Here is a 21,769-nt window from a genome sequence, read left to right as displayed (position 1 = left end):
GTAGCAACGTCATAAAATAATATAGTGATTATAATATTATTCTTAATTCTCTTTGCGTCGTACGGTCACAAACTTGCAATAGGGTTACAAAATTAAATAATTTTACCGTAGACGCTGGCAAAATACGAGTATTTACAGTAATTTATATAAATTACGGTAAAATTACCTACAAATACTCTGCTCTACCCTACGACTACTCGGACTACTCGTTCGCTTCGATCGCCCTGATAATATTTTATAGTACACGAGGTTTTGCCCGTGGCTTTGCTCGCGTTAAGAAGTATTATTAAATACAAACTTTCATCCCCTATTTAAATCCCTTGGGGTTGGAATTTATCAAAATCCTTTCTTAGCGGATGCCTACGTCATAAAATCTACCTGCATGCCAAATTTTACCCCGATCCGTCCAGTCCATATACAGGGTGTAACAAAAACAAGTGATAATACTTTAGGGTGTGTACGTGTTCCTTGTAGAGAGTTCGCTGTGAAAGTAGCAGCGCTGAAAGACCAAAATTTTTTTTTACTTTTGTATGGGGAAACTCGTGACGCTCGGGCCCTTGCCCATACAAAAGTGAAAAAAAATGTTCGTCTTTCAGAGCTGCTACTTTCACAGTGAACTCTCTACAAGGAACATGTACACACCCTAAAGTATTATCACTAGTTTTTGTTACACACTGTATATATATATATATATATATATATATATATATATATATATATATATATATATCTTCTGAATTTTGAGTTTTCTAAACATGCTAATATTTATAACATTTTTTTACATTCTTTTATTATTTTTCTATAAAGTCAATATTTTAGAAAAGTCATTGAATCGATATTACGTCAAGAAAATCGATAAAGAAAAACCTTCCGAGACTCGTAGACTAGCTTGCTATAATGTATACTCTATGTCGTAGACAGATTGATCACAGAATAAGTACGTCATTGGATTGATCACTATTTTATCTGTGCTTATATTCCATTTCACAAAATATGAAAAACAATTTTAGATGTTTTCACAAAAAGAATAGATTTTCAGTACATTAATTTATATTTTGATCATATTTTTTAAAAGCTTGTATAAAGTTCATTGCTTGCAAAAGCTAGAATATTTTTTCATTAAATAGTTTTTGAAATACCAAACCCTATAATCGTGGCATGTGACAATCGTCAAACGGAACATTTTATAAAATGACCGAAATCATGTGGAAATCATATCGCATTTGTTCACGCCTATTCCATTTGGTCGGAATATTACGAAAGCAATGATGTGTAGTGAAGATCAAATACTAGTAAATTTCTTTAAAGTTTCGTGGATAAGTTTTCGTAGTCTTAAGTGTCAATAGTTTATAATGTTTCAGCTGTGATTTATTACCCAACGTCATGTCTACTATGAAGAATTCTAATTCGTCGTCTTCTAAACTTGCTCTCCTAAGCCACATCAAGTACGAACATCTGGTAGCTGGAATATCAGGTGGAGTCACGTCTACGCTCATACTGCACCCGTTGGACTTGATTAAAATTAGATTTGCAGGTAAGTTTCCGCGCCATTGTAGAATAATGTAAGGCAAAAGTATTCTTGCTTTTCATTCATCGTAAATGATGTCTATCTGTTTTCCTAGCTACGCATTTAATATATGGCAACGCATTTAATAAAAATAGCAGTTGTATAAAAGAAAGAATTAAATCATTATTGAGCAAGATTTTATCAAAGAAGGCCTTGAACTTGCAACTTATGAAAGTAAACTATATGTTCCTCAACTTCTTTCCTGATGCAACTTTTTCTAGAATTTTTGTGTTACCTTTTGTTGTAATATTACTGCCTGGATTACATTTATGGCTATACTACAAAAGGAAATGTTATTTTATCTATTCCTAACCTAATTACTTCTTTGTGCTTCACAAGATTAAAAGTGAAGGAAGAATAGTAATTTGTTAATCATAAAAATACTATTTGCCACACTTTATTTCAAATAAGTTATTTTGTTTTCAGCTTCTAGTAAATGCTTATCTGTTCATGCAAAAAATGCACCTTTATTCTTTATAACAATGAAAATATGTATTATTATACACACTAGCCATTGTATGATTCATCTGACCATTTAAAAACTTATTACACTTGCTGTATGTTATACAATTCTAATGACTGAGATATTTCCTTTTTCAATTTGCTATATGTTATACAATTCTAATGACTGAGATATTTCCTTTTTCAATTTGCTGAATATTTATAAGAAACATTACTGTAGAGCAGTGTCTGTTTAATACTTGTGGTTTCTTAATCATTTGATTGTGGATTCTTGGAAATTGAAGTGTTAAATGTTCTTCTCATTGAATAGCTAATAATATCTATATGTGCATCGGAGAAAGTAATAATACAAGATGAGTGGTACATCATTTTGTAATGAACATCATACAAGGTGTAATAGGACGTTCTTGATTAAACTGTCATATTCTGACAAATGAGAGAGAAGACTAAAGCTAAGTACTCACATATGGTTTTGCTCGATAGTTTTACTCCAAACCGAGCAATAACCACCGTGTGGACCGCAAAACTGACAGCTCGAAGGCTTGCTTCGAGCCCGCTCGATGGTATTAAAAATATGTCAAATATGTCATTTCCTTCGATTCGGACTAAAACTATCGAGCAAAACCGTATGTGAGTACTTAGCATAATAGGATGTTCCTGATTAAACTGTCATATTCTGACAAATGAGAGAAAAGACTAAAGCTAAGTACTCACATATGGTTTTGCTCAATAGTTTTACTCCAAATTGAGCAATAACCACCGTGTGGACCGCAAAACTGACAGCTCATGGAATTAAATATGTCATTTCCTTCGATTTGGAGTAAAACTATCAAGCAAAACATATGTGAGTACTTAGCATAAAACTATGTTTAGTTATTTTATCCAATACCAGTGCCAATAATGTGCACACTTTTATAGTTATTAACAAAAATCATGACTGATTATTGTCATTGTTACCTGCCTGTATCTTATCAATTATAACAACAAAATTTAATGTTGAATTACTTTTACTGCTTAGTGTACATCCTAAGTAAAGAATTGTTCATTATTTTTATGTTAATTTGCAGTAAATGACGGAAGGACCGCAACAGTGCCGCGGTACGATGGTCTTAGCAGTGCGTTTGTTACAATAGTGAAGAAGGAGGGTGTGCGGGGGCTGTACAGAGGTGTCACCCCCAACGTCTGGGGTTCCGGGTCGGCTTGGGGATTCTATTTCCTGTTGTAAGTTGTAGTTATTATTTTTTTATAATAATATAGCCTTTACTTCAGAATTACAACAATATTTATAACTAGGCGCGCGGCTTTGCCCGCGTTAATTAGATATTTCAAACATAAATTAGTCCACAAAAATAGCCAATGATCCTTCACTTGGTCTGCTTCTTATCAGTTCTGTGCCAAATAAAAGGAAAATTGATCCAGTAGTTTGTGAGATAAGTCCTTTCAAATAATTTGCCCCGTTTTTTCCACATTTTCCTATATTTCTTCGCTCTTATTAGTCTTAGCGTAATAAAATATAGCCTTTCTTGATAAATCAGCTATCTAACACTGAAATAATTTTTCAAATCGGACCAGTAGTCCCTGAGATTAATGCGTTCAAACAAACAAACAAACAAACTCTTCCGCTTTATAATATTAGTATAGATTACTATGTTAGTTATCTAGTAAGTTTATCAATTTCTGATTGCCATTTGGCACAGGCCTCCAGCAATTGGTCCAGCAAATGATTTATAATTTTTTAATGACCAGAAAACAAACAACACAAGAAAAGCAATACTAATTGTACAATTGCAAAAACACTATCCTCATTTATTAATGTTGTACTTGATTATTATTTTTACACCCCTTTTCTTAAGGCTCCATCATCCATGCAAATTTGCCAAATACATACTATGCTACTGTGATGTATTTTGCGTCAGCAGCTCTCATGTCAAATAATGGGACTTCTGCCATATTCCATATTATGAAATAAGTTCAAGCAATGCTTTAATAATTTTATTATGATGTTCAGTGGCTAACTATAACATTCGGGGCCCTTGGCAAATTGATGGGGCCCTATCAGTAAAAATCGTAATGTTAATAATATAAAACAATGTATAAAAAAATTCTGATTTCACGGCCTCTTGGGCTCTTTAGGGTCGGAGGCACGTGGCATTTTGCCAGCCCTGCCACCCCATAGTTACGCCACTGATGATGTTGTTGCACAATAAGATGATAATTATTAATTTTATGAGAGTCATAACCAGATTTAAGTTCATACAACTTCATTTTAGAGCTGCTCCATTTTAGGTGGATCTGGATGCTGGATAGTACCAGAAAAAGCTAAACTATGTTTATTACAATGCTCGTGAGGACAGCGGGGCAAAAATGGTCGCTTTGGAGAATCACATAATTAATCATAATATGATTAATTTTTAAACTCCACTTTGCGTGCAATTCATATAGTGATTCACTTAGATTAATGATTGGTACCGCGAGCGGCGCTCGCGCGCGGAGACCAATCATTAATCGAAGCGAGTCACTTTTAAACTCCACTTTGCGTGCAATTCATATAGTGATTCGCTTAGATCAATGATTGGTCTGTCGCACGGCGCTCGCGCGCGGCGGCCAATCATTAATCGAAGCGAATCACTATATGAATTGCATGCAAAGTGAAGTTTAAAAATGAATCATATTATGATTCAATATATGATTCTCCAAAGCGACCATTTTAGCCCCGCAGAGGTCAACAATCAACAGTCATTGAAATGATTTATTAAACTACTTTCTTTATCTTGAGTTTATGATTTTGCTGTTGTTTTTAACAAAACATAATATATGATATATAAATACAAGATAATAATACTGTCCACTATCTAAATCTTCATGACTGTGGTATCAGTTTTAGTTTACTAAAACCCTTAAAATCCATACATAACTCTATGTTATATTCTGTTTGCTTTTCTGGCTATTACTTCTCAAAATTTTCATTTGGGTTAGCCATAGGATAGTGCGCGTGTAGCGGAAACAGTTCATTTTTACATGATACAAATCATGTAAAAATGAACTGTTTCCGCTCTACAAAATATTGTATATATTTTGTAGAGCGGAAATATAATAAAAGAAGTTGCTGACATGTAGTTTTTGATAAAAATTATGTTGGCATTCTGTTATAAATAAACTACCATTCCAGCTACAATGCTATCAAGACGTGGATCCAAGGTGGAAACGCTCGGACTCCGTTGGGCCCGGGCCTGCACATGCTCGCAGCGGCTGAAGCAGGAGTGCTGTCTCTCATCATGACCAACCCGATATGGGTGGTGAAGACCAGGCTGTGTCTCCAGTACAGCGAGGAGACCCATTTGTCCGACAACAAGAGATACAAGGGCATGATCGACGGCCTCAGCAAGATCTACAGAACGGAAGGCATCCGAGGGTTGTATAGGGTGAGTTGATATTTTGTTACTTGATCGTAGAATCACATGATATACTGGACTTGACAACTCATCTAAAAGGAGTCAAATAACTTATGAGGGATATGCTGCTGCTTACATTATATTGAGTAAGAGCCAGTCCAACCGCGCGTTGCGTCGACGCAGCGCTGCCGTTGCGTTGTTTTACATACTAATAACCAAGGTGTTCACACGGCGCGCTGCGTCGTCGCAACGCACACATGACGGACAGCAGCCCCCGAGACGAAGCGAGGTGTTGACGTTAAGACTGCTTCGTAATAACGCTGCGCTGACGCAACGCTCGTGTGGGCAGGCTCTAACGAAGACAAAATATGCATAAATTATTTGAAACCTGAGTCAAGCAACTGGGCTCAGTTTTCGTATGTCGAACAGGTTGTTATGCTCACCCGCGAATATTGTAGAATGTAGTTACGAGAATTGGACCCCAAACTCTACTACTCTAAAGTCTACGAGATATTCAAGTAGAGTAGGTACATGATGTTGTTCCTCTTTAGTCTTTACTTTAATTATAATAAGTAAATTCACCCAAATTGGTGTCTTTTTTTGTCATGTGACTGTTACAATGTATCAAACAAAGCTAACCTTGTATTCTATATATAAATATTTTCGTGTATGTAACAGTTTATAGTTACCACAAGTCACAACAGTCCATGGAAAAATACTACATTCAATAGCGAACCAATAATAAAATAGACCAATAAAACCGCGGTTGAATACAAAATGTACATAAATTATTATGTTTTGTAAACACATCTTTGCGTCGGTCACATGGTCACACAGTTTTCTATTATTCAGGTTAAGCGTTTGAAAATACAATTCAGAATTGTTTTACCTCTGTTCCCTGACATCATCTTTATGACAAAGAAATTAGGTTCACTTTTACGGAAATTCAGAGGTAAAAAACTGGTTGTAAATTATTATTAGAAAACAGGGTTTTATTGTTGCCACTGAAATAGAACAGATAGCGCGAGAAAACGTTTTATAAAATATAGAATCTGGTAAAATCGGATTATTAATAAAAAGAAGCATTTCTCGTAGTGGCACAAAAACACAAATTGTTTAAATTGGCTTAGGAATTACTTACTCAATATTTTATGATGTGTTAATAATAAGTACAAGTATAAATGATAAATTATAAACTATAATAGTATAAGTACTTAGTGGAGGATAGTTGTAAAATTGCTCCATCTCTTTCTCTCTAGAATCGTTGCATAATTGAAAATAATATTATGCTTTATGCATTGAACATAAGTGATAGCGAATACTCAATGAATGTATTTGATAAATTATAATCAAGATGATCGATTTTCCTCTAAATTCTGTGATAAATGTTTGACGCGTCCTTGAGACTACCTACCAATCAATACCAAGGTTATAATTTTTATTGATTTGTTTCAACCGTGAACTAGACAAGAAAGAGTTGAAAGAATATCATTATAATCTAATGTAATATATAAAATTCTCGTGTCACGGGGTGCGTGGTTTAACTCCTCTGAAACGGCTCGGCCGATTTTTGTGAATCTAAAGCTAAGCACTCACATACGGTTTTGCTCGATAGTTTTACTCCGAATCGAAGGGAATGACATATTTGACATATTTAATTCCATTGAGCCGAAGCGAGCCTTAGAGCTGTCGGTTTTGCGGTCCACACGGTTGTTATTGCTCGATTTGGAGTAAAACTATCGAGCAAAACCATATGTGAGTACTTAGTATTAGCGAGCATATCTGCTACGGGCTAGGGTTAAAAAACGGACAACCATTTTTTTCAATCATCAATCCATTTTTTTCAATCATCAATCCATTTTTTTATATTGATAAGTGCATTTGTTGAATAAATAATAGTGAATTACATATTATTACAACTTGAGATTGAATACGGCGCTTGTTTGTTTGTGTGACGGACTAACGGGATAGCGATAGACGTTGCCATGGGACAGAACAACGTTTGCCGGGACAGCTAGTTATAGTATAAAGGTGCCTTTATACTTTATAGCGTGCATTTTTTACTCATTTTTCTTTTGTCGGATTAATTTGATATTTTCACCCACTTTGGGGGTTGAATTTTCCGCATTTTATACTTCATAATCTTCTAGATGCCGATTAGTTAGTGGCTTGAGATTAAGAATAAAAGGTAACGGTTTGTCTGAACAAAACAAAATTGTAATGCTAAGTACTCACATACGGTTTTACTCGATAGTTTTACTCCAAAATATCTAATAATTACTGTGTAGACCGCAAAACTCACAAGTCACAGCTCGAAGGCTCGCATCGTGCATCGAGCCGGCTCGATGGAATTAAATATATCGATTTAGACTAACTATCGAGCAATGCTGAATGTGTGGACGAAATCCCGAGCCGCGGGTTTTGCTCGACGTTATTGCTCGATCGAGCAAAACCGTTTGTGAGTACTTAGCATAAAAATATGAGAAAAGAATTCAGGGAAATTCGAATAAATCATCACTAATTTAGGAATTGTAATGTTGTGTACTATGTCATAATATTATGACGCTGTAAGGTTATGTCCACACTTTAGACAAATGAAAAAGTACCTACCTTAATTTCATTATTAACACAATATATAGAATAGTTTATTTGTTTGAACGCGCTAATCTCACTAACTACTGATCAGTTCTCTATGTAATTTGGCACAGATATACATAGAGGACGGGGAAGGACTATGCTACTTTTCTATGGGAAAATGTGCGGTTCCCGTCGAATTTCTTGCGGGCGAAGCCGCGCGGAACTTCTAGTTAGAAGATATTTAGAAGAATGTACAAAATCCGTAATAATACCTTGAAGGTACCACTAATAAGTCTAATATAATATACACCTGTTAATTGTGTATGTAGTGTATATTTAGCCTAATATGACGGTTGGCTCCCCGCCAGCAACGCGACAGATTTAACACGTGACTCGTGAGTCGTGAACTCAGAACTACGTATGAATGGGGGGAATTTTTTCCACACCTCCGTTTATTACGTCATGAAAATACGCTCGCAATAGTGGAAAGTAATTAGTCGTTTTCATGAAAGAAAGAAAAGTTTATTTCGAAAAGAAAATTTAAGAGGAGTCCACACCGCCCTTTTTTCCATATAAACGTTGTCCCCTGTTTCCTCCCTGGATAATGCTAGTAAAGTTATAATTTTTTTCCTGAATATATACGGCCACTAATACAATGTCCCTATGTTTTCTTTTTTTTCATAATTTAATTATTAAATAAGATATGAACGTTCAAAAACCCAAAAAAATGGCCAGATTTTCCGCCGTGTTCAAACGTCCAGAAAACAGATTTGGCTAGATTATACAAAAAAAGCAAAACATAGGAACACAGCTCAACTCTTTCTTTCATCTTTAATGAAAAAAGTACATAAATCGGTTAAGTTTTGGAGATGGAATCAGGGGACAACGAATCGTTGATTTTCTGCAGTTGTCTCTATCGCGTTCTGCGGTATAGGCTTGAGGTAAGGGAGACAGCTATAGATATTACACGTACTTTTTTTCATTTCTCTAGCCCCTGTTGTATCCTCTTAATGGGTCAGCCCACGTCAGACTTACTCGGACAAATCAAACACAACATTACATATTATGGGTAGGGGGTATTTTCAAAGTACCCTCTACCCATAATAGTGTCACATTAGAACCCGTAATTGCAAAGTACTACTTTGCTATTACGGGTTCTAATGTGACACATCGCATTCACACAAGTATACGGCGAACTAAACTCGGTCGGGTGCCAACTTTTAACAAAAATGGGCCTCATAATAGAAACGAAAGATATAGGCATTAGGATGTAAAGATCTCAGGGAAAACTGGCGTACTTAATAGTAAAAAACATAGTCCTGTATTTACCGAAGTGCTAATCTTAGGTCGTGATAGGTCTTATAAGTATGTATAAAAATTGTATGATCTTTTGTTTACACTTTATGCATATTAAATATAAATACAATAACCGCTAAAATAAAAATTTCAGTGAACAAAAATAGTCACTATCAGGTCTGCAATCACTGTTTATCTGTATTACGAATTACGGATGATAAGTTTTATATAATTTTTATATTCACACCAGATTTATGCACGAAAAGTATAAACAGTGTATCGTTTTTGTGCAAGGAAAATATAAAATGCATGGTAGTTATCACATTTAACTTGTCATAATACTATTATCAAAACTGTAGGTACAGGGTAGGGTTGCAAAATTAATACCAAGAAAAGGGATACAAAAATAGAGGTACAATGAAACAATAAAGACTAAAGTTAAAATTATAATGTAAAGCATACACTTTTGATTGTAACTTAATTTTAAACATAAAATGTAGAAAACCTAGGTCGCTGCTTAAAAATTATCCAGGACGTCCCAGGACAATACGAAAGCTAGGACATGTCCTGGGAAAACAGGACGGTTGGCAACCCTAGTACAGGTTGGTACTACTAATATAAGTATATTCTGTGGGGATATGTATATTAAAAATCGATTGTTTCATACAAAAACGCCTTAGCAGTCATTTAGAACAGCTATTTTATTTTTCAATTATAAAAGTTGCTGCCCTTTTCTTTGGATGATAATTTCTGCTTTTCTTCGTTTGCTCATTGAGGAATGAAGAGTGTATTGATTTTGCAAAAAAAATTATTGTATGTTCGTCCCATAGGATTTCGCGGCAGAGTAATAAAGTCATAAAAATAGGTTCTTAGCTTTTGTTTGGAATATTCTTCAAGGCTCGTCACATATTTTACGTAATATGAAAATTATTGTAATCATTACATTAATGTCTGCATAATAATGAAAATTAATTTTCATGTTCTCACATTATGATGTAAATTTAAACAAGCTAGTTAAATTATGATACATGTACTTTAATTAAATTTGGTTTAGGTCGTTAGATTTTATAATTATTTTCTTGGACTTAATAAAAAAAAACTACAATTTTATGTCAATGATCGACCGACTTTTCGAACGTCTCAGTCAAGGAAACACTTTGTTTCGCGTACGGCGTATCCATTCACCATTGTAAAATCTTTATGAACTATTTACCTAGTCTGTTCGCCATAAGAGTAATTGTTATATTTATAGTAAAAATACTCATATGGCGCCATAACTCATAAGAGTAAATTAATAGTTAATATATTTGAAAGCAACCTGTACTTCTGGTCACTTTTCACGTTTCTCTGAGAATTGAGATGCCACTTTCTTCTTGACGCGAATACGTTATTTAAATCGATAGCTTAAACATAATATTCGATGTTTATTGTTAGCACTATCGCTTCACCTATATTCTTGCTTACAGATAACAGATGATGAAATGAAGTATGAACTAGAAATTATAGGTCATGTAGCATTAGCCACAAACAAAACTGTTATTTACAATCTGTTGTTTTGAACATGCCGCAGTCATCTGGTTGAATCTGCTAGGTATTTGGTTGAATTACTAGCGAATTAATTTTATCATTTACAGTTCAAGACTTGACGAGTTGGCCTTTTGTTTAGACAATAAACGCACAGTCAACGTCTTGACAAGTTGGCCAATTATTAAGTGGTTCCATTCAATGAATGAGCTATGACTGCTACATAGTATCTGTTGATGTTGGGATAAAAGCTATCGTCATCTTTATTGATGCGGAAATTGTGTATCGGTCTATCTGTTAAGTTTTATTTCATCACTCTTAAAGTATTTCCACTTCAATAGTTGAACCTATTTTGATGAAATTTTGACAAAAATAAAGAAAAACTTCATATGAAGTTCTCAATAATTATAAATAATATTAAATTGACGTGGGAGAGCCATGCTTCGGCATGAATGGGCCGGCTCGACCGGAGAAATACCACGTCCTCACAGAAAACCGGCGTGAAACAGCGCTTGCGCTGTGTTTCGCCGAGTGAGTGAGTTTACCGGAGGCCCAATCCCCTACCCTATTCCCTTTTCTACCCTCCCTTATTCCGTTCCCTTTCCATCCCTGCCTTCCCCTATTACCCTATTCCCTCTTAAAAGGCCGGCAACGCACCTGCAGCTCTTCTGATGCTGCGAGTGTCCATGGGCGACGGAAGTTGCTTTCCATCAGGTGACCCGTTTGCTCGTTTGCCCCCTTATTTAATATATAAAAAAAAAAAATAAAGTAATAAAAGAGCAAAGTCTAAGTATAATGGTTAGCGAACTAATGATACTGATGTAGGTTATCTATGAGCACGTGTTGTGCTCGTCATATAACATAGGTATAGTATGTAATTAAAATTTACATACTAATTAAGAATTCCTCCTATTATGACGTACCCAAACAATATTTTGTCCATGTCTGATTCGTTAGAAAAGGTGCTTGCTATACAAAGACCAAAAATAAAGTTTTATAAACATTGTGAATCTTTTTTTGACTAAAGGGGCCTACTAAATTTATTTTATTATTATTTATTTCTTTGTTTAAAATTTAAGTTATGTTGTTTTAACATGTCATCATTGTTATCAATTGTAATAATAATAAAAAACTAGTTTTTTACTGCTCATGAACACATGCAAATATAGTTTTATGTCTCTTTGTGTTAGTTGTAAAGTCTCTTATTAAATCCTTTGTTTATGAACATCAAAAAGCTAAAATATTTCTATTCACATTCTATTAATATTTAAATATTTTTTCTGATTACATTATGAAGGTTTATGACAGGTTTGAGTATATTTTGAATATTATTAACAAAACAACATTCCCCTTCAGACTAGAAAAGAGTTCTACCAATCGCAACTTAGCTATAACTTTTAAATAAATATACTGCTGCTAAAACTTACATCGGATTTTGAGAGCATTGATACAAGCCTTTTGTTAGTCTAAGCCAGGGTTTCTCAAAGGGGGATACGCGAACCCCTAGGGGTTCGCCATTCGACCTTAGGGGGTTCGCGACAAGATTTACGTAAGGATGTCTTTGATAGATTTTTGGGCAGCTACATAGGCAGAGCATTTCAAACTCTCACGCAAAGCGGTGAATTTCTTTTTACCCTTTGCTACAACATACTTATGTCAGAGTGGGTTTTCACACCAGCCCCTCTATCATGAGCTCTTAAAGCCAGCCAGAATACTGACTGGCTCGCATTTTGGTACCATGACCTCTATTTTCCAGCCAGTCAGTGGTCACGTGACACAAAACTCACTTCTCCATTGTTAACTGAGTAATAATTTCGTATCATTTGGTATCATGACAACACTTCTGACATAAGCTCGCTTGCTTTTACGTCAAATACAGCAATTCAATAAACACCAACCAACGAGTAGCTTTTACTGAATAGTTTACATTTTAGTAATTTTATTACATACTTTTTAGTCTTAAATTATATTGCTATTTAGTTGGTTAGTTACTTAATAAGTTATATTTTAGTCTATAGCATATATTTTAGTGAAAATAATTCGTTATTAAAACCAAAAAACTAAACATTCGAAGTGTCCAAATTTTTGGAAAACGATTAAGTATTCTCAAGTTAAATCACGAAGTGATACATAAGTAAAGACGTAGAGACCTTAGTAATCCATTTAGTGTTAGTGAGGTTTCAGAATAATAACATAAGTGAGGTGTAGTATATTAGTACAATATACCTATATGTCTAGTCAACAATAAGGTTTGCATTTGTGCGATGAGCTAAGACTGCATTGATTTAGTACACAAGAAACACATACAAGGTATAAGGAACACAAGTGTTGTGTATAATTACTGTAAAACAAGTATGAATTTTCACCAAAAACCTACAGGTACAATCTTATAGTTGCATTGTAGGTTTTTGTGTTATTTCACAAATTATTTCCTTGTAAACCTGAAGTATTTTGGTATATGCATGATAAACACTGCACCAAAGAGGTAAATTCAATATTAAGTACTTACTTTTAACAAGAATTTTCAGAACACAACCTTTTAAACTTTAGATGTATGTATAACATGCTCCGGATAAACATTGACACACCTAAACTAATAGAAAAGTTAAATAATTGATAATATCATAGAATCCCAATTAGCTAAATTCTCATATGAGCACTTTTTCATTTATAACTTCTTCTCTTGACTACAATATGGTATTATATGATGGGAATAGTGTAAATCACTAAATTTTACTCAAAAACAAAAACCTACATTATAGTACTTTTCCAAAAAAGACTTACTTAATAAGAATTGCATAACAAACATATGGAACTTATTGTTCATAAAACATAATATTATCATAGGAACATATATTATTATGTATTACCAAAAATACTTTTGTACTTACCTCAATAATAATAATAAGTAAGTATTAGTTTTATATTAAATTAAAACTTAAAATACATGAGGACTTACTATGTACTTCTTAGGAACCTATCTTAGGAGCATTTCGTACAATCTTTTGATTGCAGTAGGTCTTTGTGTTATTTCACAAACTATTTCCTTGTAAACCATGCATGATAAACGCTGCACCAAAGAGGTAAATTCAAAGGTATTACTTTCTCAATAACAAGAATTTTGAGAACACAACCTTTGAAACTTTGGATTCATGTATATTCACGAATAAATATTAACACACACACATACACCTAAACTACTAGAAAAGTTAAATCATTGATAATATAAAATCCAAATTAGCTAAATTCTCATATGCACTTTTTCATTTATAACTTCTCTTGACTACAATATGATATAATATACAATGGGAATAGTCACTAAAACTCAAAAATATAATCCTACATTACTTATAGTACTTTTTCCAAAAAGACATAACAAAAATTGCATAACAAACATACTTATTGTTCATAAAACATAATATTTTCATTGGAACTTATATTATTATTACCAAAAATACTTTTGTACCTCAATAATAATAATATTAGTTTTATATTATTACATTAAAATTTAAAATACATGAGGACTTTAGTAAGTCCTCATGTATTATACATTTTAAAAAGATGTGGTCGTTTTAGGGACCTATCAGACAGAGTGGTCATGCGTTGAAGCATTTGCGTTGGTGACTGAGGAGCAATTCTGACACATTCAGAACTCCTCCTGTGTGAGTATATAGAGATACTCACACGGGAGGCATTCTACAACATAATACAACACAAAGAACACAAAACCCTTGACCGCTCTCTGTCTGAGATATCTCAGGCAATTTACCATAGTTGCAACTTGCAATGCAGTTTCTAATTGTTATTGGTTTGCCAAATAAAAGTCTGAAATTATAATATTGTTTTTATCTTTCATCAAAAGTTTGTATTTGAACTCCTTTAATAATAATAAATTAATATTTACACAAGGGATATTTGATTCATCTTCTTTGATTTTAAGTTACAAGACCTTGTTTAAGATTTCCACTGTATAAATATTTTTATAAGTATAATATAAAAGAGATTTAACACTTGCTTATCTGATATAGGTTGATAATAAGGTGTAAGACAAATATAGTACCTATTGATGAAAGCTGTGTATGAATATGTATCTAAGGTAGGTATATTTAAGTGAGAAAATAAATGAAAAAACATTTAAAAACGAGTATTTATTAAATTTCTTTTAATTTAAGCTTTTGAGTGAATATATATTATCTTCCTAGGACTTCGTCATCATTACACTTGCAATTCTTTATTATAAAATGTAGTACTTATAGTATCTCAGTGTTAGCAATCATCCTTTATCCTGAAAAATATTTGGTTCAGCGTACACAGTACTAATAATGTAAAATGCCTTACAAGGCACGAAAAGGGGATTATTAAACTTATAAATTGCCTGTTTATGTTACAATAATACCTATTTGAAAGCTCAAAAAAACGTAGGTGTTCAAGAATGAGTTCAAGTTCAACAAACTATGTTCAACTCATGACATCAACTCTGTTGTAATGCATGTAATTGTAATCCACAAGTTTGATGCATTTCTAAGACTTTTTTAAGGTAGATTATTTAGCATAGGTATCAAATAGGTATAGGTAATAATAAACTTATCAATTTCTTGCTTAAAACATAATCTCTATAAACTTAATAACAATATCTAATTATCTTTTTTTTTGTCTCCTTCTTCTTTTTTTTAATTGCCGACTCAGTTAGTTGCCAATGTCAGAGAATTCTTTCTCCTCTAGATCGCCATGCTTGTGATAATATAAACATGAAGGAGTGTTATTTTCTCAGTGTTTTGATAAAGGGCTTATAAAATACCAAAAAAATATAAATAAAACCATTTACACATTTATAATAATTACCTTTAAATACAATAAATCAGTGCAAAAGTAACTATTCCTACATTGACCACGTTATATATTAGAAAATAGTATATTTAATAATAAAAAATATCAATCTTTTTTTAAACTATATTTTCATCTTGGTTTACAATTTTTCCGTTAGTCGTTATGGCTAAGCCATTTCAATTCCTAAAAAAAAAACAATTCCGTTTGTCAAATTTGACGTTCGTGTTTGACATTTCTTAATCCAGTTCAGAGACAAATATTACAGGTTAAAACCATTCAGAAGTAAAAGCGGTAATGATACCGAAACAGAACCATTCACTTTTCAACTGATAAGTGAATTGCAAGGAAACTGCATGGAAGTGACAAAGTTAATGATAGAGGCCCTGGTCATGATAAAAATTACTCGTACTAACATTGAATCAATTTGCGACAAGAAACAAGTACACCCATCACATTAATATTAGAAAGACATATTTTTTGGCACTTTATGTGTTACCTTTTATTCAAATAAAAACCTTATTTTCTTTAACAGTCAATTTTATAATTTTCTTGGGCCCCCCTAATCCCCCAAAGGGGGGGATTCTTTAGTAAGGGGGTTCGCTGTGACCTGGAAATTTTAAAATGGGTTCGTGGAGCCGAAAGTTTGAGAAACCCTGGTCTAAGCCACTCCAGGGAACATGCACGAATCAAATAAAGCACTTTCTTCGTATAAGAAAATGTAAATTATAAGTACCTCTAGATGGCAGCACATGTCACATAATACCACCACTGCACTGTTTAAAAAGTTATAATTACTTATAACTTATAATATATTATATATGATATAGATATGATTCTTTGAGAACGACTTCTACCTATCTCCAGTAGTCTAATTAATTCGAAACTCTGCATACGTATTAAGAGCCAACGATAATGCAATATTTTGTTAAAATGTTTAAAAAAAATGAATAAAAAAAACCTTTTTTTAATTATTTTTTTTAACAATTTTTATTTAATTTTCAGGGCTTCGTCCCCGGCATGTTCGGCGTGTCGCACGGCGCGCTTCAGTTTATGACATACGAGGAGATGAAGAACAGATACAACCAGTACAGGAACTTACCCATTGACATTAAACTGGTAAGTTGCACTATTTTTCTTTGCATACTTAGGCTCTAAGGACTAAGGTCATATTATCCGCCGCGCATATACCGCGCCGTGTCTGATGGGGACGAGCCTTACAGTAGCGGCGCTAGGGAAAGATGACGCTGTGCGACCGCCCAGGGCGCCGGAAAAAATGGGCGCCGAACGCAAACGAAAGGGGCGCCGCCTTTTTTTAGCACTACCAGTACTCTGGGCGCCGAAGAAAACTCGCGTAGGGCGCTGGTAGTGCTAAAACCGGCCCTGGAGTCTTACAAGGGCATGGGGCTCTTAAAATAATTTTAAGAGCCTAGATGAAGACTTTAACACATCCAGGTTCACGTATGTATTAATCGATTATCTTTCACATTCCAGTCATCAGCCGAGTACCTTACCTTCGCTGCTATCTCCAAGCTGGTGGCAGCCGGGACCACCTACCCCTACCAGGTGGTCCGGGCCCGGCTGCAGGACCAGCACAGAGTCTACAACGGCGCCTGGCACTGCGTCTCCGAGACATGGAGGTACGAACGCCTACGGGGCTTCTACAAGGGCCTCACGCCATATCTCCTACATGTAACGCCAAACATATGCCTAGTTATGCTCATATGGGAGAAATTCACCAATAACGACTAATCTGATGGGAAAATATTGTTATTTATTTGTAAAATTAACGAGTTTTTTTTGACAGTGACAGTAATGTTTGACGTTGACAGATGTGACCATAGACAAGATCCAGTGTTTTTAATAAGCGTCGTGCGGCCAGTGTCACTATTGAAAGTATGTAAGCTGCACGATCGCTCGTCTCTTTCTAGAGAGTTCCCGATTCCATGAGTACGCTCAGGGAACGCTGTATCGTTATGTCTATGAGTGCGACAGCCGTCTATACAGGGTTTTGTTTGTGGTGTCCATTCTTATTGTCTATGGATTTTGTTAAGGTAAGACTAGAGATAAGCGGTAACTATTTTGTTTTTGTTTTGTAATAAAAGTGCATTTTATTGTGAATTAGCTTCTTTTAACATATTTTTTGACAATAATTTTTTGACGTGTGTATCCTACACGATGCAATAATTTTGAATTGTTTTAATTCAGTTGTGACAGGTTTATGTATAAAATGTTTGTTAATGTTAGCTAAAATGTAATAAATTTAAGCGAGTTCTTATAGTAATTTGTATATTTATATGATTATGTAAACACCTGTCTCACGACATATGTCAGTCGTATGTAATCTCTAACAGTAGTTTTTATTTTCCCATCAGATTGTGATAAAGTAAACGGCGAGGGTTGTCGCCGCTAGTTTAATTTTTTGTGATAATAGAATATAGAATGTCTTAAATAAAATATTGTATGTAAAAGACATTTTGTTGAACCGTTACATGTGTGGTGAGACGACGTTTGGCTATACGATAAGATAGGATACGTTTCAGCTTGTAAAGTAATAAAATTATTTATACGTAGTTTTGGTAATTTATTATATCGCTATGCCTACTTAATGAAAGTTGAAGCTATTCTATCTTTGAGGCTTTAGACATTTTACCCGCCTTAATAAATATCTTAATGTTTCCACTCCTAACATCGTAACCTAGTGAAATTATAGTTAATTCAAGTTTAGATCGACAAATTAGAATATTTTGCAAAGCTTTTGTCATCTGAAAAATCTTAAAAATATGACGAGATGGCCTTGTACCGTCGCATTAAAAAAATATTTAGATTTCAAATTTTGAATTTAAATGTCATCGAATAAGTTTGAATTTAATGGCGCGAAATTCAGATTTTTAATTTGACAAAAGCGATTATGTTACACCAAATAAATGTGATGAAGTCAGAAAGTATATGTTTAGTATATAATTGTCTTTCATTACACATAGTGCTATTACTCGGTGGCTGGCCACAAATCACAATATATTTTTTATAATATGAATAATTCGGTAGGACATGTTTCGATTCCTTTCAATTTGTGTAATCAATAAATGATAGCAAATTGACGTATTGTTTGTTTGATTTTTCTTTTAATTTTCCTGACCTTGCCATAGACATTTTTTTTTTAATTAACGGTAAGTATTGATTTTTTTATTCTAAAAAACGAAGACTACAGAATTTTTCTAACGTTTCAGATACGAAGGTTGGCGTGGTTTCTACAAGGGGTTGAAACCGAACCTGACGCGTGTTGTGCCGGCGACGATGATCACGTTCCTAACATATGAAAACGTGTCGCACTATATGTTGCGTCGCGGACAGGATATCAAACTCGCTACATGAGATTAAAAACTATAAAGGGGTCTGACTTCAGTCTCGAGTCAGCGGGCAGCAGGGCAGAAGCGGCTCGTCACAATGTATAGATATCTCCCTCACCAGTGTCGGTGACGGTGGTCGTTTTCAATGAAAACTTATTTCAAGTTTCATAATAATTATGCCCTTACATGCATATTCATTTGACAGACTTGCCACCGTGGTATTGAGTTGCCTGGTTTAAATTTGATATAATTTGATTTGGCTCATTTATAAAAGCGCACAGCTCACAGACATAGATCAAGATAGATACCGCATGTCGCTCCATTTGTATGAAAACGAGCGTGCCACTTTTACTACCTACTGTGACGTACCGATGATAAGAAACGTGTCCATTATCAAGGCCAACGTTTCTATTTGAATTTCTACAGCTCAGTGCGGCACTTTTAGGCATTTTTAAAATTCTGATTGACGTTCGATTCCGATAGCAGACTAAAGAAAATACTTCGAAAGACGAGCATTGCTCGTCGTTTGGGAACGCGATATGGCACGCGAAGTACATACACATGCGGTATCTATCTTGATCTATGTCTGTGAGACAGCTCCTCGTCAGGATGCAATGTAAATTGACCCTTAGAAAATCTACGGCTCATAAGTTACATAAGTGTTCTGTATTTCTGTTGTCACTGACGCATTACACAAAAACAACAGTCTTGTGTAATTTATCCGCTGAATAATAGTTTTTTTATTTAAGGACAGACAAGGGACTAGGAGGACCGTCTTCGATCTTACTGTTGTTGTTGCGAAAATTGTAATAGACGGCGCCAGTCGTATCATTTTTACATATCAAGCCAATGAGTTTCTAAAATACTTAGTAACATAGAATATCATTGTATCAAGCTATGTTAAGTTGACGATGACTGTGCTGTCTTAAAATTGACTATGCCTATAAATGTTGCCAACGCAGCGCTGCCGTTTGACGTATAGCCGGCCACACGGGCGTTGCGTCATTGCAGCGTTATTACTAAGCAGTCTTGACGTAAACACCCCCTCCCGCTTCGTCTCGGGGCTGCTGTCCGTCATGTACGTGCATGACGCAGCGCGCCGTGTGAACACCTTTGTTATTAGTATGTAAAATAACGCAACGGCAGCGCTGCGTCGATGCAACGCTGACGCCGTGTGGACTGTTTCTAAGTAAATAAGACGGTCTTTATGTATCCATTCTTCAGACAAAACGCTGATATCAAATACTTTTAAACAAAGACTTAAAAAATATTCGGTCTTACTACAAAAGATGTAGAGTGAGATATCTCGTTAGCGTATACTAGGCAGGCTGTTGAACAGTTAATTAGAGAAAATTTCAGTACAAAATGGTCTTAAAACAACTGTTCATTAGATGTTTAGTTTTTTGAGGTAAGACCGTTTATCTTTGGGACTTGTGAGCTTGTAATCGTATTTGTAAGTTTCTATAAGTTTCCTGGAGATACATCACATTTTAATAATAATATACTTACTTGTTTCATCAACTAAATATATTTAGAAGATTTCAAAAACGTATCCAAAATTATTTACGTGCATTACGTGATCTAAACTTAATAACTGTTTTAGGATCTTAGGGCCTGTCCACATCTCCACGTCACGACGTTATCAACGTGGAACGGCGCGGTAACGTGGCACGTTACGTTCTCGCAACGTGAAAATGCACGTCACGACGACGCAACGTTGCACGTCGCCGTGCCTTGTAAAATTCTACTTATTCATTATTCTGCATATAATAACTGAGCAAGCGCAATGGATCGAGCCACGTCGGCCGACGTGACGTGCAGTTTTACGGTGACGTTGCCGTACAGTACACTTTTTCTATTCGAATAACATACCCTAGTTAATGCACAATAGGTAGAATTTTACAAGGCACGGTGACGTGCAACGTTGCGCCGTCGTGACGTGTATTTTCACGTTACGTTGACGTAAATTTGCACGTCGCGGGTCGCGACAACGTAACGTGCCACGACAACGTAACGTGCCACGTTACCGCACTATTCCACGTTGTGACGTGGAGATGTGAACAGGCCGTTACACTTGAAAAGAAACCAAAAATTACTTTTAGGTTCTTAGTTTTAAATGCATAGGAATGTACTTGAGTGAGGCAATTATGTAGTGTTGAAAGACAAATGATAATTAATTCAATATTAATTAATGAGTTAATGACCCAGGAACAAATTAAAGTAATACATATTAGTAAGTGACTCAATTTATTGTGAAATTGTTTACTATTATTCAGGTATTTAGTTCAAATACTCTTAATCAGTGCCGTAAATAGCTTTTTTTGCGCCCTGTGCGAGCTTATAACTGCACCCTTGTATTTCAACTGGCTTCCAAAAAGGAGGTTATATGTTCGGCTGTAGATTTTTTTTACTACATTGAAAAACATCTCTGGGGCGCAGCGGGAAGTACTTATCGGGAGCAATTCGACAGAATAAGAGTCTGCCTGGTCTGGCCATTCTTGCGCCCCCCCCCCAGTGTATACGCCCTGTGCCTGGGCACCGGTGGCACCGCCCTATTTACGGCACTGCTCATAATACATAATTGCTATAGTGTCTATTAGAGATTAAGTATAAAAAAGTATGAGTTTTACTCCTTATAGGTTTATACTATCCATGAGCGGGTGGAAAAATTGAATAATGACTGTTCTAGAAATGTCCAATTCTTTATTCCATATACAACAAATCTTTAAAAGATTTGTTTATTTTGTGTACAAAAGTAAAATTTGCTTTTGTACTTG

General features: G+C 34.8%; 1 protein-coding gene across 2 annotated transcripts; it reads left to right on the top strand.

Moving 5' to 3' along the window:
* Positions 1 to 1,165: 1,165 nt before the first annotated feature.
* LOC121730227 (mitochondrial folate transporter/carrier) lies at positions 1,166 to 19,132 on the top strand. 2 transcript variants are annotated; one of them, XM_042119185.1, is made up of 7 exons: positions 1,166 to 1,292; positions 1,362 to 1,534; positions 3,097 to 3,250; positions 5,199 to 5,451; positions 16,648 to 16,761; positions 17,137 to 17,282; positions 18,873 to 19,132. In XM_042119185.1, exons 2-7 carry the CDS (start codon positions 1,384 to 1,386, stop codon positions 19,015 to 19,017), a joined length of 963 nt encoding a protein of 320 aa, XP_041975119.1. In that variant the 5' UTR covers positions 1,166 to 1,292; positions 1,362 to 1,383; the 3' UTR covers positions 19,018 to 19,132. The 2 variants fall into 2 exon arrangements, with proteins under 2 accessions (XP_041975119.1, XP_041975118.1); XM_042119184.1 differs by having other exon boundaries at positions 1,174 to 1,534; positions 18,873 to 19,131.
* Positions 19,133 to 21,769: the final 2,637 nt, after the last annotated feature.

The sequence above is a fragment of the Aricia agestis genome, chromosome 9 (assembly GCF_905147365.1).
Source record: "Aricia agestis chromosome 9, ilAriAges1.1, whole genome shotgun sequence".
In the NCBI taxonomy this organism is placed as follows: Eukaryota; Metazoa; Arthropoda; class Insecta; order Lepidoptera; family Lycaenidae; genus Aricia; species Aricia agestis.
Note: the sequence above shows the minus strand (reverse complement) of the source record. Positions and strands in the feature narration are given on the sequence as shown.